This window comes from Trichoderma citrinoviride (genome assembly GCF_003025115.1).
Source record: "Trichoderma citrinoviride strain TUCIM 6016 unplaced genomic scaffold BBK36scaffold_4, whole genome shotgun sequence".
Classification (NCBI taxonomy): Eukaryota; Fungi; Ascomycota; class Sordariomycetes; order Hypocreales; family Hypocreaceae; genus Trichoderma; species Trichoderma citrinoviride.
The window spans coordinates 759,871-776,110 of record NW_020194712.1 but is presented as its reverse complement, the minus strand read 5'-3'; the positions used below and the strand labels follow the sequence as shown (position 1 = coordinate 776,110).

The following is a 16,240-nucleotide window of genomic DNA, read 5'->3' as shown; positions in this document are numbered from 1 at the left end:
ATACCAGACCCATCGTGGGCATCGCGTTCGTCTATTCGTCCGCATGAGAGTGCCCGTAGCAGCAGCATAAAGTCCTCGCCCATGGTACCAGACCGCCGATTTCAACAACGAGGATGCCCCTCGTACGTCCCCGAGCGAGATAGAAGCCGAAATGGCTTCTGTTTTTCCAAATCTTAGTGGCATGGGATCGATCTCATTAGCCAGCAATTTTCATCAGGACAGGGCTTGTGACAAGGTCAAGCCCAACAGTGGCAAGAGTCGACTACCAGACGGCACCTCGGCCGGACCACTGGCGCAAAGCTCCGTGGCTCCTCCTGGGAAGTGCTCGTAATACTCTCAGTACAATAGGGCTCGTACATAGCACATCTGTGCTAGAGTCAACTCCACGGACGAACGCATGACCGCCGCTCGAGACCTGTTTTCATAGTGAACCAATGGGCTCCTCAACTGGTTACAGAGGCCATAGTAGTCAAAGGCATAGATAGTACAACAAGACAGGGGGGCTCAGAAACAAGGAGGGTTGACGCCAGGGGGCGCGCATATCGGTGACCGGGGGGAGGGAGAGGGCTGCCGTCCAGGACAGGGGGTCATCAGCGGCAAGTCGAAGACGACGAGAAATCGCAGGGCCTTGTAAGTGGGGGAGGGTCGCCACATTTGAATGCAGGTAATAGTTACAGCGGCCAGGGAGAAGCAGGTCGAGGTAGAGCAGTCGTCCTCTTGTATTCGTTCGAGAAAAGAGGCATTGAAAATCGTGGAAACAAGAGTCTCGGTCGACTTCTGCTCATCTGAGGCAACCGCAAATGGGTGGGAGTACTGGCACTAACATGCCAGCCTCGTCTCGCTTGTTCATGCAGACAATGCGCGCGATCAGTTGGATTGGGCTAGGAGAACATGTGAAGCGGATGACGCCTGGGAAAAGTGCAGCACGATGCGTTCAAGGTACCCACCCTCCTCCCGAGCGTGGCGTATGGAGCTAACCCTCGCCGGCCCTCTCGCTGCAGAGTCGTGCCTAGCATGTGCCTCGTTAGCTCTCATACGACGGAGGCAAAGCGAACGGCATCTGCAGGCATTGGATTCTCATTTTGGCATCAGAACGAAGCGAGAGAGCGTCATCCCTCATATGACCTCGGCGAGCGGAAGCGATGAGGGCAGCCGCGGCGCTGATATTGGAGGAACAACGCAGTTCTGCTGAGTCGGATCAACCACAAGGTCGAAAGAGCGTCGTCCAGGATCTCTGTGCAGGGGATCAGTCGACGAGCGGAAGAATTGCAGGGCAACGACGTATCAATCTTAAAAGCTCTGACGAGTGGCAGCCTTTCCATGAAGGTGCTGAGAAGGGATATGCGCCGGTGCAACCGGGCCAGACTTGGTGGGGCGAGCCCAAGCCGCGAGATGCTCATTCCACGTAGCATTTTCACTCGTATGCGTGCGTGTGCGCGTGTGCGTATGTACTTGGTATGACCTGGCCGCGGCTAGGCCCAGACGATGACAGCAGCGCGATAATGCCGGAGCTGCGCCAGGTGGACATCGAGGAGCTCTATTCGCCTCAGCAATGAGGCATGCCGGCAGCGCCTGTACTCGTACGAGACGCGCAGCAGAACGCCCAAGCCTTGACCAAGTCTCCTGCGTAGGTTGTAAACTACGCCGTTTCATCCCAAGCCGGGGGGTGGCTAGACAAACTCAAGGTTCTATCTAGCTCCCTCAGGGGTAGCCACGAACTGGAACGCTCAAGAATGTCGCTGTCATCGGTAATTGGCAGGCCCGCTGCCCGTTGAATTGCTGTTTTATATTCGCGGCCAAGGTTCCCGCTCTTGCAGATGCTTTTCTGCAGCAGGCCACGTGCGAAGCTCAACGTCCTCGGCCTCTGCCATTGGGTAGGGATGCCGTCTTCATATTGGGAGCTTGCTTCTATAGCAGCATTAGCGAGAGCGCGCAGCTCGGGCACCCGATCTTCCTCACAGCTAAGGCACGTACATGCATGTGTATGTGTGCGTACCGTATGTGTGTGTCCCGTAAGAATCCTCGTATGTGCAGTTTGAAGCTGCAGGGCCCTAATATGTCGCGCAGATACTTGGTAATGAAAGGATGGGAAGCCATGTCGTTTCAAGATGCCTTAGCAGTGGAGCTCGAGACCCCGGTGGACTACCTTGTCAACGGGGCCGCGATCAAATTCTAGAAGACCGAGAAAACTCCACTATACAGGCAGTATTGTGGTAAAACACCAGGGGTTTATAGGTAAACCATCAGGAGAGTTGGAATAAGCATGAATTCCCAGAGCGCGGCGGCGCGGGGGAAACATAGCGAGTCAGAGGCACGCCGCAAGCAATCCGACATCCGTATTATGGTCAGTCGCTATAAAAGAGACCTGCAGGTCAGACAAGCGTCGCGAATCTGCTAGACCGCTGTTGCTGTCCCAGTTGAAATAACGGTTCTGGACGGATAGCTCCTTCTGTCACCGGCCTTGTGAGTCTCCTACGGCCAATGGCGCGAGCCTGGGAGGCTCCCGAGGCGTCGCACGCGGCGCGGCGCAACAGAGGTAAGGTATCGCATGACGTCCGCGGCTGGTGAGAATATCTGGGACTCGAGTTCTCCAGGCCCTGCTGTCGGCCTGCCCAACCGTCGGCGTGTCTACGAAGCAATCATATGGCGTTTGTTTGGTCTCTTTGCTTCGCCATCATCCCGCCTGGAGCAGCAAGAACAGCACGTTGTATTAGGCAAGATCCGACCACATGGCTTTTCGTGCCAGGTTTCGGATGGCCGCCGGCCACGCGGACGCAAGTAGCCGCCATGTCGGAAGTGGGAAAGCCTCAGGACCACTTGGCTCACTGGGCAAGGGTCGACATGTTTGACGCAGCGGGTCTGGCCGTTTGGAAGTCATGTTTGGAGCTTCTGCTCCCTGTCAGGAAGAAGGGGAAACGAGAACCCCGGTCAGCCGTAGCACGAGTGCGTGCTTCGAGTTGCCGCGGCTGTGAAGCAGCTAAAGAAAGACTGGATCACCCGATGGGCCAGGGGGCTGCCCCGGTGAGTGTCAAGAACGGCCGAGCTGATGTTTGTACTTTCAAGTGCCGTCGTCTTGTCATCATCAGGGTGCTGAAGGTGCGTGCCCAAGCACGATACTAACGGGACATTGCTGCAGCCCGAACCGCATTGTCAGAACCCAACAGTTGAGGATAAGGAGGAAGCAGGTAGTAGTACTACCATACTCGCCCGCTGGCTACTGCCAAGAGTCAGACCCCGTAGATGTCGTTTGAAGCGGAGCAAGTGCAGCAGAGAGCCGGCTCTCGTTGGTCCTAAGGCCGTCTTCTGTCAGTGTGCATACGATTGTGTGCGCATAGACAGAGCAAGTAGCCTTGGCCCTTGGCCCTTGGCCGTATCGTAACCGTACATGTACGGAGTCGCACGCACGCAAGTGTTAATCTCGAGAAGCTCCGAAGCACCTCGCAGCAGTAGTGATACCTGCCCAGGACCCGTCACGGCGTGCACAAACGCCGTACTCGGTACCTCACCTGGCCACTCATGATCGCTTGCCAGATGTCACCCTCCACGAGAGAACCGGCCGGAAGAAGGAACGGGCAGCAAGACGATGAGAGAACACGACGAAAGAGAGCAAGGCTGTGCCAGGGGAGAAGGGTGCGAGGTCCAACATGAAGTTACAGCCACTCCCCTCCCAGGGACGGGACGTTGTAGTGCCACCTCAGGCACCAATCCCATGTACCCGTACCTGCTCGTGTGCCTCGCCGCCGCCGGCCGCAGCGGTTCCTGTACACGCTCACACGCTCACACTCTTACAATTGGCAACCTCACGCTCCCATTGTTCCTGCACCTGGACGAATACTTGACCTTGTACCTGCACCAGCCGGCGTTGTTCCCTCCGCGCCCCTACCCTGGACTTCCGCCAATGGCCGGCCGCCCTCACAGATTTCAGGACTTCTCGCGTAGCCTCGCGTCGCGGCCCTCGAAGTCCTTCCCCGCGCCTGATGCCTTGGGCCCGGTCTCTGTTCCGGCCCTCACATGCACATGCTCGCCCTCAGGCTTGCTTGCTTCCAGGCCAGGGCCAAATTTGCTGCGCGACAAAGCGGGGAGCTCAGAGGAGCGCGATCCAATCGAGGCCCGGGCCAATGCCTCAGTCAGTGCTAGTTCCCGCCCGTAGAGCCTACGATGGAGAGGCAGATGGAGCAGCCGGGCCTTTCATTTCAAGCTGCTGCGACTCCTCCGGAGCGTTGCGAGTCTGGCTATACTGACTTTGTACTTGTACGACGAGTCTCCCGAGGTAAAACCCCCCTCCCCTTACTGTACGGCTCGCTGGCTGCGTCTGCTGGCGCGATGGAGAGATGAGGAAGCAAGGTACCCGGCTCTAGAAAATAGGGAGAAGAAAAAAAGAAAGGAAGAGAAAAGAAACGAGACGAAAGGACGCGTGCTGACTTGGAGTTTGCTCAGGACGGGCGTGAAGAATCCTCGGTTCTACTCCAAGATTGTCCGAAGGCCCAATGGCAGCGTTCCCTCACGCCAGTTGCCGTTGGTTCTCGACCTACTGCATCCAGCAGGTGGTGTGGCGAGCAAGCCGGTGGATGGACAGCTGGTGTGATGCCTATCTTATGTTTGGGATCATATGCGGGCGCAGAGAGTTTCTGTACCTCTACTCTGGCAGACGAAGCAGAGTTGCCACGATGCCGAGCTGGGAGCTATTGGAAAACAAGCTTCGTTAGGGATATCCAAGGTAAGTAAGGTGTCCTGGGTGTGCCTGTGTGGAGTGTGCGTGCCTCTCTTTGCCCTTGTATCTTTCGGTTTGATTCTACCTATCAGCAGGCTCGTGAATGAAGCCAGATACTACCGGGACGCGCGAATTACTCCATACGAACGAGGGTGCTACCGCGACCACCTCTGGGTTGCCAGGCAAGGCCTTGTACAGAAACCTGTTCCGTGCTGCAAGCCATAGCGGCCACATGGGCTGGACACATGCTCTGTCGAACTAGGCCGGGTCTTTAATCATCGCCTCAGCAGGCGGGAGATCTGCCCCCCGAGTCGCATGAGATATGTGTACATGTACAGCATGCAGATTCATTGCTGCCGCCTGTCTGCTTCGCGGCACATGCGGAGTACGAAGTCTGTACGAGTACATACATACATACTACATACATGCCGGCCTTAATTAGCCGGAAATCGAAATCACTTCTCATCAGCAGCCCGGTCGTGGGTTGCAGAAGCTGAACACTGGCGTGGATAGCACCCTCACCTTCCTGTGGACGCCTTCCGGACGCAGCAGCTTTCCGATGAGGTCAACGCCTGCGAGCGTTGGGCGCCATATCTGCTGCATCTGCACATCTCCGAGGGAACCTGGGCGGCTTCGGATGCGCAAACATGCTCGTCTAATTTCCCTCCGGCGCCTGGTAGGAGTCGTCATTGAGCCATCCACGTAATTGCAGAGGGGAACGGCCAATCCTTCAATTCAGCCTCAATCTCACGAGCAGAATCCCGGTCCTGGCGGCGTAACGTGGAATTCGAGTCCAGGTGTAGGTGCAAACACGGGTGGCCAGGTGGAGTGACAGATCGCCAGCGTGGCACCGTTTCCATGCTCCCGTCCTCTCTTCCTTCCCGTCTCTGTCCTCCCTTCTCCCCTTTTGTCGACGAGTGACTCTTCCCGCCGGCGTTTGGTCCGCTCTGCGGCGCCGAGGACGGCTGAATGGCTGAGTTTACCTTACTAGCATGCCAAGAGCTGAAGGGAGAATCGCTGCGAGTGCCGCATCATGCATCAGAGCATCAGTCTCTTGCTGCATCATCTTTTAGCTGCGCATTATTAGGTCACCCCCCATCCTGTTGAAAATTTCTCATATGTGGCCAGATAGTAGGCCGTCCAGGCCGCAACGGGGGACCTCTCACACCTACTAACACGATATCTTTCTCCTGATCGGCAAGGAGGCGTAGCGAGAGTAGACGTTCGACGAGTATTCCGTACCTATTAATGAAGGACTTTGTCTTCCCCTTGCACCCAACTTCCAGCCTGATCGGACTTCGTACCTTGACCATTGATACTTGTAGGTCCATGTCCATGCCTGGCAACGCCCAATCTGTGGTCTGTAGTGCCCGTTGGGTGCTAACGAACCGTTGTTATAAGGCTTGGTGAGACATTTCGCCAGGAACAGCCCGATCTCTAATCAATGGATCTATTATTAGCCCGTCGGATGACTTGCCTAGCGCTGAAACGCTGGGAGCACAGACGCTAGACGCCTTGTTTGGAGCCCTTTTTTTGATGGGTAAGGGAAGAATACGAAGTTGAGGTACTACTACGGACAACATGTGGCTGGCTGTACGACTGCAGCTCACATAAATAGGCATCTGCAAGGGAGATGCCTCCCTCATGTATGAAGATTGTGTTGAATATACGGTGAGTAGTAATAGCAATTTGCGTAGAAGGCGTGGCGTTTCTCAACAAGAAGAAAAGCCACTCAGCTCGCATATGCAGTCGATGCAAAAGGCCGTCCATTTCTTCTCTGCCGGCATATGCATGCAAGCCAACCCACCTCGCAAGCAACTTTGATGCTGACAATGACGGACGCTCGACCTGAATTGCAACTGTAGGAATATATGAATACTCTGCTGTCATTTTGATTGCCTCGTGACCTTGTCGCGTTGGCACAAAAGGGGGTTCGTGGTGAGTGATGGATGGACGTCCATATGGAGGCTTTTCACGCCAAAGGGGAGGTGCAGATATGATATCATTCCGGAAGAACAATTTGAGTGAACCTCACGCTACCGATTCTTCTCGGCCAGTTGAGAAAGAGATGTGACTTGATGTACATGTAATTGTAATTGTGATGTGAAGAACTACATCGGGGGCTAGTACAACTTATACAGTATCACATACGGTAATAGGATGTGTAAGGAGCATTTTTCACAGAGACTCAAGTATACAACTTGTAGATGGAGCTTCACAGCTGCAAGCTATATACACTTTTAATACCTACATCCCCCAAGCTCTAATAGTCGTAGAATCCCTTTCCGCTCTTCTTCCCAAGCCAGCCCGCATCCACCATCTTTCCCAGCAACACGCTCGGGCGGTACTTGGAGTCGCCCGTCTCCGTATGGAGGACCTTCATGATAGCCAAGCACGTGTCCAGGCCAATAAAGTCTGCCAGTTGCAGAGGTCCCATGGGAACGTTGGTTCCATTCTTCATAATGGCATCAATGGAGTCTCTGTCGCCAACGCCCGTCTCGAGGCAGATGATGGCTTCGTTGATGTAGGGCATGAGGATCCTGTTGGCCAGGAAGCCGGGAGAATCGGCCGAGACGGACGTGACCTTGCCCATCTTCTTGCAGAACTCAACGGCAGTGTCGAGCGTCTCCTTGCTGGTTTGCAGTCCGCTGATGATCTCGACACCCTTCTGAACGGGGACCGGGTTCATGAAGTGAGTGGAAACAACTCTAGATGAGGCCGACGTGTCGTGAGGATCAGTAGTAGTAGCCGCAGCAATGCGTGTAATAGAGATGGAAGACGTGTTGGTTGCCAGAATCGCGTGAGAAGGGGCTATCTTGGCCAGCTTGCTGAAGATGTCAAACTTGAGCTGGGGAATCTCAGGCACAGCCTCGATGATAAAGTCGACAGATGAGAAATCCTCAATCTTGGTGCTTGTCGACAGCAGGGAGCGAGCCTGGTCGGCCTGTTCCTGAGTGATCTTGGACTTGGACACATCCTTGGCCAGCAGCTTCTCTATCACGGGCCGTCAGTCATGACATCACAGCGTTAGAGCTCAAGACTTGTCCCAACGCACCGGCAAACGCAATGCCTTTACTCAGAGCCTGCTCGGACGAGTCGACGAGAGTCACTGGAACCTGCGCCCTTTGCGCAGCAACAAGAGCAATTCCCAGGCCCTGGATGCAGCGTCAGAACTTCCGTCTTTCACGTGTAAGCGGGACAGGCTTCATGTTCCTACCATCTGGCCGGCGCCGAGGACACCGAGACTCTTGACATCGGCAGCACATTGCCTGGGCGTAGAGCTGAAGCAGCGCGACTGGCGCACCGCCCCCAGCGCCCTCCCTCGAAGAATTGAGCTGGCCATTTTCTGTGATTCGTGAAGAGGAAGACAGAGAGAGAACGGTGAGTCTCCTGGGTCGGCTAAACGAGGAAGTACACGGCCAGCTTAATATGGGCTTGCCGCAACCCGGGTAACCTCGGCCCATTTGCTGCCGGCGGTGGTGCAGCGGGCTGAGCGCGCTGGAGGCTTATCGGAGTGCCGACAATCACCCGCTTATCGACCGCGTAAATCGATTGCCATCTACTGCAGCTTGAGGCGCGTCAACTTTAGTGGGCAGACGCGTGCTGGAGGGGCTGTATATTGACTTGACTTGGATGCAGAATGGCCATCTGATGGTTGGTCATGACCATGCTGGGCACATGTTAAGGAAATCACCGCGCTGTCTCTAAGTATTTTCTGCTGCCTTTGATGTTCCCGGTTATGTCTGGCACGCATCTACATCCATAAGAGCTTCACGCAACAAGACGGGCCGCCATGGAGCTGGCCGACGGCACCACAGACATTGTCCATCCCGAGGTTCGGGCACACATCAGCAGCCTCGTTGCAGCGGTAAGTCCTCCCTGGAGCTGTTTGAGGGGAGATTCTAACTTACTGACAAATCTTGCAGCTGGGAGGCGCAAGCACAGAAGACGATGGCCGATACCACCTGGGCGACGATGCCTTGGAGGTCCTCCGCGACATCAAGCGATGGATTCGCTTCTACGACGAAAAGACGAACCGCATGGACGTTGCCCGCTGCCTCCACGAGGCGAACCTCATCGAAGGCGACCTGCTCCCGATTCTGGCGACCTGGCCCGAGAACGCCACCGACAGCAAATACAAGTCTCGGATCGCGCTGTCGTGCTTTGAGATCATGGTCCCGTTGACATGGCCCATGGAGCGTGACAAGGAGCGGATGACGGTCAACCATCACCGGCACATGCCTGTGTTGGAGCTTGCGCAGGTCCAGTACAAGAGGGCCATCATCAACTTTGACGAGGCCCGGATCCTCCATGCTGCCGTCAGGACTGCGCTGCCGTCGCTGGCGCTTCCCGCTGGCGACAGGACAGCGCGGGACCAGGGCATCATCAAGCTGGTGCTCTTCTTCCTCCGCAACATGGCCATGATTGCGCCTCCTCCTAATGTCAAGTACGAGGGCGACGAGACACAGATCTCGCGGTCGGCTACAATTGATGCCTTTTCGTACCAAGACATATTCCTGTTCCTCCTCACGCTGGCATCGAACATGGGCGAGGACTTTAGAACAGAAGACACCGCTGTTATGGAGATCATCTACCATCTCATCAAGAGGGTCGACATTGAGAAGCTGTTCATGTCAGAGCAGCAGGCGCACAAGGCGAAAGCAAACGAGCTTGCGTCCCTGATGAATAAGGAGTCGGCCATGCACAAGGCATACGCCCGCAGCGGCCCGACGCGTCACAATCGCTTCGGCACCATGGTCTGGGTCAAGCGTGAGGACGGCAAAATGTCTTCGCTCACAGGACAAGATGCTCTCACCGATGTCGCGACACGTAACCTAAAGATGGACAACAATAAAGTATTCAAGCCTCCCCGGAGGACAAGGAAGGAAAACAGAGACGAGAGGGACTTGGGACCACCAGCGAAGCTTAACGCGCGAGCGACCAGTCAGCTCCGTTCGTTTGTCGAAGAGTTTCTTGACTCGGGCTTCAACCCTTTATTCTCCCACGTTCGCAAAACCATCGACCGAGAGGCTTCGCATGTCATGCAGTACCACAGGAGGCAGTTCTTTTACCTCGTAGCATGGTTTCTCGAAGCTGAGCGGACACGGCAGGCGTCAAAGAAAGCGTCCAGCAACAAGGCCACTGACGACGTATCCAGCTTCAGTCTCGTGGCAGGCGTCTTGAACCAGGAGATGTTCATCACTCTCAACAAGGCCATGCAGGAAGCTTACGAGTACAAGGACTGGCATGAACTGGCTGCTGTGATGAGGTGCTTCACGCAGATTCTACTCACGGTTCAGGCAATGTCTGAGAGCGGCCGGGAGGACGATGAGGAAATAGCAGAGAACGTCCTCAGCCGTCTGTTTTACGAGGAGTCAACGCACGATATCATTGCAAATATCATCAGGACCTACAAGGACCAGGGGTTTTACTATCTGGACGCTGCGACGGAGTTGGTACACCATTTCTTGCGAATACTGGAAGCATACTCGAAGCAGAATGCTGATATGCAGGTTCGCTCCCGCAAGCGAACACGCCGGAAGAAGAAGAAGGAGCAACAGCAACAGCAGGGCACGGAGGACGGCGTTCTGGCCGAAGAACCAGACGATTCGGCCAACGATGAGGAGACCGCGGAGCGTACTTCCAAGGAACGCAAGTTTGATTTCCAACGCTTCGCTGCTCGTTTTACACCACAGGGCGTGGTGGACACTTTTGTCAAGTTTACGCGGTTCTATCGCGATATGACCGACGCCCAGCTGAAGCGTGTCCATCGGTACTTCTACCGCCTCGCATTCAAACAGGAGATGAGCGTGATGCTTTTCCGTGTGGACATCATTCATTTACTCTACAATATGATCAAGGGCCCCGAGCCCCTGGACAAATTTTCCAGCGTGTACAAGGACTGGGAAGAGCTGGTGAAGCAGATCCTCCGCAAATGCTTCAAGAAGATAGAGCAGAGACCGGAACTCATCATTGAGATGCTCTTCAGCAAATTGCAGAGCACCGCTTTCTTCCTAGAGTACGGATACGAGAAGCAGACTGCTTCCAAGAAGCAGGCGAAACCGGGAGCCGAACTTGTCTTCAAGTATACAGAAGAGCGAGACCGTCAGATCGCCATTGTGGTCGGCGCACTGCTGGACAAGAATGAGAGTGATCACATCAACTGGGTGAAGAGCGTTGTCGCCGAGGCAGAGAGCGAGCGCCGGTCATGGGCTGCAGCGGAGGAAGCACTGAGGTCAACAGAAATTCCGATGGAAGAATCGATGGATGCCGGCGAGCCAAAAGAAGCGAGCAAGCCCTCCCCGATCAGTAAGTCTCCATCATATGTTTGACAGGTATAGCTACGGACTTCTAACCTGCGTCTAGTTGTGAAACCCGACAGTGACGCGAGGCGGACCGCTAGATTCAAGAACTCGTACCTCCGGCTTTTACTGAATCTCTGCGGATGCCAGCTGTTTGGCCCTGCTTCCGAGGAAACGCCCGAGTCTCTCTGGGTATTCCCGGAAGACGTCACGGCCGACTCGCTCAAGGATGCACTGCACTTCATCAACCAGGCGGAGTTCAATCCTCCCACATTTGACGACGGACAGCTAGCAGAGAATCAGCTCAAGAGGAAAACGCAACCCCGCAAGAAGGCAGACTTTGACGACGACGACGAAGGCGACGACATCGACGACGAGTTTCTCTTCGAGCCCGGAGGCCCAACAGCCAGAAAAGCCGTCGACGAGAGACCTAAAAAGACGACGAGGAAGAGGAGGCGAAGGAACAGCCAGGCGCAAGAGCTCGACGACGAAGAGCTCGAAGAGAAAGCCCGCAAGCGGCGCGAGCGCGAGCGCGAAAAGGCGCGCAAGATCAAATCCGCCGTGTACGTCAGGGAAGGAGACGACGAGTTTGACGAGGAGGAAGACGAGGCCTTCTTCGCCCGCGAGCGCGAGATTGCGGCGCGCGCCGCGAGGGCTGCACAGTCTGTTGCTGTTTTGGAGCCTGAGGCGGCGAAGAAGAAGGAGAAGAAGAAGAACCGGAAGCCTGCTGCTGCTGCTGCTGTGCTATCAGACAACGATGACGACGACAACGATGACGACGACAACGACGACGATTTGTTGGGCATGCTGAGTGGTGGAGAGGAGGTGGAGAGCAGGGATGATACCCCCATGGCGGAGGACGATGGCGACAGTGAAAGCAGCAGAAAGAAGAGGAGAACCAGTGTGGAGGATGACGACGTGGATATGGAAGACGCTTCCCAGCTTGGAAATTCGCAGCAGCCGGAAGCAAACGCCATGGAGGATGGCGATGATGCTCCTGTTGTCGTGGCTCGCAGGCCGAGGGTACGCGGTGGGTTTGTCATAGACAGCGATGATGAGGACTAAAAGGGGCCGTATGAAAAGAACCTATCTTTGGAGGCAAAGAGGAGTTGGGGTTTTTTGTGTATGTATGCTTCATGTTATTGATCTGTAGACGGCATTACACGGGATTCCTGGAATGTATAAATAACGACTGCATATTATTCAATGAAGATGTGTTCTAGCTTTTGTGTATCCAAATTGTATCGTTACCACTCTTTATACAAGGCATTCAAGAAAAGTCGTTAGGGGTATCAGATATTCAGCTCCTACCATCGTCAGCAAATCGCTCAGGATCTTCTATCGACACTCCTCCTCCTAGTGACCGTATTTCGTGGATAGGGAGCTTGGCCAAGCTCTGCCAGATCCTCTTGGCTCTTGTAGTCACGGTGAACATCTCCAGGATTGTCACTTCTTCGAGAGGACGAAGATCTGCTCGCCACACGTGTATCGTCGCTGCTTTGAATACCAGTTTGCTGCTCGACACCCCCCCAGGAGCCGCCAATGCCCTCCATGGTGAAATCAGAAGCAGTTGGCTCGTCTAGCAATGCCAATTCGTCTGGACGGAATATCCTGGGCAGGACTAGGGCGCGCACGGGAATAAGGAGCAAGATGATGATTGGGAAGCCAACGGCAGCAATGGTTTGTGTAATAGCAAAAGTGGCGCCAAAGCCGACCAGCTCAACAATGACAAACCCCCATATCGCGGCGCGCCGCTTCACTGATTTGAGAGGCGAATTCGCGGGCGTCAAGTTCTTATCGCGAGCCAGGAAAAGCAGTTTGGCGGTGATGCCATTCGCTTGAAGAGCCTGAAAGCCCATGATGAAGAAGAGCCCCGCCAGGACTCCGTGTGGTACCAGATGGAGGACGACGAGAAGAGGACCCGTCATGGTGCCAAGGGTAAGGAGGCCCTGGGCAAGATTGGACACACGCTGTTCGACAACGTGGGTTGCTTCGAAAGAATACTCTCCCTTGTCTTCACCCTTTTCATCGAGTTTCTTGACGGCTTTGGTGACACAAAGAGATTCTGTGTGGAAGGGTGCTTGTGGGATCAGGCCATTTGGAAAGGGTAAGCCAAGGATACCGGCTACCCCTGTGGTGATGCCAAGCAGGAAGAAGTCCCAATGAAAGCCAGCAGGCTTCCTCAGGGGAAATTCACTTCCTTGTGCGATAAGGGACGAAACTATCCAGTATGTCAGTATCGAAAATCAATGTTCACTTTTCAGCGATGAGGTAAAGGAGTAGATCTTACCATTGTGGTCGAACCAAAATAGAATTGTCAAGAGTATGGCAAATGGGAGCGCAGTAAAGACTTCCCCAACGCTCAAATCCCAAAAATGGACAAGCCATCCTCGATCCCCTGTAGGCTCAAACGCAGTGCTAGTTGGGAGCACCGCTAGATGGACCTCGGACATGCGTCCAATGTGGACAAAGCCAGTGAAGAAGATAAGGGTCAACGGCGTGCCGTAATCCTTCAAGAAGACGCGAACGGGATGTCTGAAGAGGCTGCTGGCTCCAAGTTCACCGCAGATGTAAGCAACCATAAAGAGTAACAGAGCCGCAACAATAGAGAGGTAGAAGGCGCTGTCACCACCAAGGCGCTCCAGTACTTGGATGCCTTTTTGAAGATAGATGAAGGCCACATAGAATCCAAAGATGTCGCAGGGGAATCGCGTAACCCATCGCAGCCAGTTGCACGAGTTTGTGATGGCAAGGATCCAGTGCAGGATTAGTGACCATCTGGAAGAGAGTAAGTCAGCAACACAACCCAGAGATATGTCGTGCCCGAGTCTGGGTCAGAGCTTACATTCCAATCCAGGTCATGAATCCCAGGTAATTGACGCCAGTTGGTTTCATGATATCGTAAACCGTACTGTTGAATACCGTGATGGGACCTATGGAATCCAAGATTAGAGTCAAGACGGCAATGCTGGTCCAGCAACACACGTACCAGTTACTCCAACTATAACCAGAGGCTGAGCGGAGAAGATGGAAAAGACAACAGAACCAAGAACAGACGCCAGCAAGACTTCATTTACGCCGTAGTTGGATCCTGTGTTTTGGAACATGTCGAGTGAGAAGGCAAGGGCGGGCAGAATGCTATCAAAGGCGCAGATCAGTAACTGCCGGCTCGCTTGTTGGACCACAAAGCCAAAGAGATAGGGTCAATGGCATGATCTAAGGGGGGTGGGGAGACATGGCATCTCACGTACTTGGCAAAATACATGAAGATTGTGGCGGGCACAACACGGTAATCCCACGCGTCGAGCCAGTCGCTCACGTAGTAAGGCGCTCTCCGACGAACATCGTTGACCATGCCACGGAAGGGATGGATGCTCCACCATGCTTCTCCGCGCCGTCGTGATGTCGAGATCGATGGCGATGGCGAGGTCGCGCGTCTGTCGCTTGTCGTCGTCGCTGCTGTCATCGGTTCTGGCAGCCTCTGCTCTGATGCCGTCCGAAGCAAGGGAGGCACGCCATGGCTTCCGTCTTCGCCTCTGTTCCGTCCCCCGTCACCAGAACCTGCCATTGGAGCCGTCATTCTGAGGTGATTCTCCGTCGTGTTGTGTCGCTTCGCTTTTGTCTTCAGCACTCAATATGCCGAGACAGGCGCCGAGCCCTATGAGAACGGTTTGAACAGGCTTGTTCGCAGAGCTCGGTCTCAGTTGGAAGACGTCAAGCCGGCTACGAGGCGAGTCCTCATAACAGATGCATTGATGCAACGAATCGAACGCGCGCCAGGAGAACGTGGCGAAGGAGGCAAAAGACGAAAAGATGTTTGCAGGAAACACCGGCCTCTGGGGATTATTATAATAATACGGGCCGGGAACCAACAATTCGACCCCCTGGTCAGACAACCAAAAGAAGATCCTCCACTGCAAGGCTGGCGATGGATATTATAATACCTGCAGGAAAGCAAACGGGATATTATTGGTAGAAGAGGAATTGACTTGTCTCTCTTTTCTGTTCGGATGAAAAAGGGAGTTGGAAGAGGGCGAGGTGTGTCACCGATTTTCTATCGTCCCTTCCCTTCTTTTCCATTTCCTCATAATTTTTCGGCAAGCTAGATCCAGATTCAAGATCGGAAGGCGCCACCACCACCAATAACACCCAATCCGATGACATCGACGCATCACACACATTGGATGAATTATGCCCCTATTTGGCTTAGGCCGCCGTTACCGCATTTTCATCCTCCCAATTAAGGCAGTGGGGAATAACGAACAACTTTATAACAGACGTTCTGTCACCTCCATGATATTTACGACAGGATCACTCCTCAAAAAAATTACCATGGGCAAGAGAGCAAAGGTAAACCGTCTCGTGGATTAATGCTATTGGTTGCTGAACTATTCTCTACATCTTTTGCCTTTGGGTCCTTTGCCTTGACCTCAAAAGACTGGTCAGTTTTCTGGATCTGATATTCCGTACAGTAACCGTTTACCCTGGGTAGTAGCAACCAAGTGATTTATATTCGTAATAGCAGCATCGACATAAATAAGAGAGAAATCATATTAATTTCGACGTTCATAGAACAAGTAGCCTCTCTAACAGTCCCATTGCATCCTTTATTCGAGCTTCCTTGCGGAGCTCAACCTCAGTGGCTAAATTGAGCGGCCAGCCATCCCGGACCAGCTCACAGCCTTTTCCAACCGAAACATTTGGAATCGGGCATTTGATTGTTACGATGCCAAGAGAACCTTCACCACCAACCAGCATTCATTAAAAAATCGCAAAGTCTCACAACAAATCCATTTGCTGCGCGGAACTTTCCCACCTGTTGTGTAACCGTCTCGGCAGAAGAGGGAGTGACAACACATATAAGCCGTCTAACACCAAACACGGCACTAACAGTGAAAGTCCACCGTAACAGGACACGAAAGTAACCAGTACGTATAAAGAGCCTCAACTTTGAACAGGGCCTCTACATCGCACAAATCGCCAAACAAAACGCACGATACGCGAGTAAAATCTAATTATTTTGTTGGATTTCTTTATACATTTTCAGGTGGCCATCGCCACAAACCGTTTAGAAGGTTCCATTTGGCGGTTTTAGCGTGCTGCAGCGGAAGGAACTTTACCAGCCAATCATGTTCGATCCGGGGCTTTTTCCTCAACGTCCCTTACGGAGTACAACTCCGCAGACGTCAGACAACGACAACTCGGAAGGGTTATCACAAGCAATCAT

The 16,240-nt window shown here is 53.9% G+C and overlaps 4 protein-coding genes across 4 annotated transcripts; 2 read left to right on the top strand and 2 right to left on the bottom strand.

Moving 5' to 3' along the window:
- Positions 1-2,481: 2,481 nt before the first annotated feature.
- BBK36DRAFT_1207513 (hypothetical protein) lies at positions 2,482-4,150 on the top strand (the record flags this gene model as incomplete). Its single annotated transcript, XM_024897414.1, has 5 exons — positions 2,482-2,536; positions 2,747-3,021; positions 3,064-3,096; positions 3,155-3,185; positions 3,699-4,150. 5 exons carry the CDS (start codon positions 2,482-2,484, stop codon positions 4,148-4,150), a joined length of 846 nt encoding a protein of 281 aa, XP_024751325.1.
- A 2,822-nt stretch (positions 4,151-6,972) lies between these two features.
- BBK36DRAFT_1134799 (hypothetical protein) lies at positions 6,973-8,074 on the bottom strand (the record flags this gene model as incomplete). The annotated part of the gene is made up of 3 exons (XM_024892424.1): positions 7,929-8,074; positions 7,767-7,866; positions 6,973-7,705 (listed from the first exon to the last, which is right to left on the bottom strand). Exons 1-3 carry the CDS (start codon positions 8,052-8,054, stop codon positions 6,975-6,977), a joined length of 957 nt encoding a protein of 318 aa, XP_024751324.1. The 5' UTR covers positions 8,055-8,074.
- A 269-nt stretch (positions 8,075-8,343) lies between these two features.
- On the top strand, positions 8,344-11,390 carry BBK36DRAFT_1134798 (timeless-domain-containing protein; the record flags this gene model as incomplete). Its single annotated transcript, XM_024892423.1, has 4 exons — positions 8,344-8,367; positions 8,409-8,579; positions 8,638-11,020; positions 11,078-11,390. Coding segments are annotated over exons 2-4 (2,771 nt in total), but the record flags the coding sequence as incomplete, so codon positions are not given.
- A 951-nt stretch (positions 11,391-12,341) lies between these two features.
- On the bottom strand, positions 12,342-14,479 carry BBK36DRAFT_1114531 (hypothetical protein; the record flags this gene model as incomplete). The annotated part of the gene is made up of 5 exons (XM_024890041.1): positions 12,342-13,234; positions 13,304-13,791; positions 13,859-13,946; positions 14,003-14,151; positions 14,265-14,479. The coding sequence occupies 5 exons, from the start codon at positions 14,477-14,479 to the stop codon at positions 12,342-12,344; spliced, it is 1,833 nt and encodes a 610-aa protein (XP_024751322.1).
- Between the last annotated feature and the right edge of the window lie 1,761 nt (positions 14,480-16,240).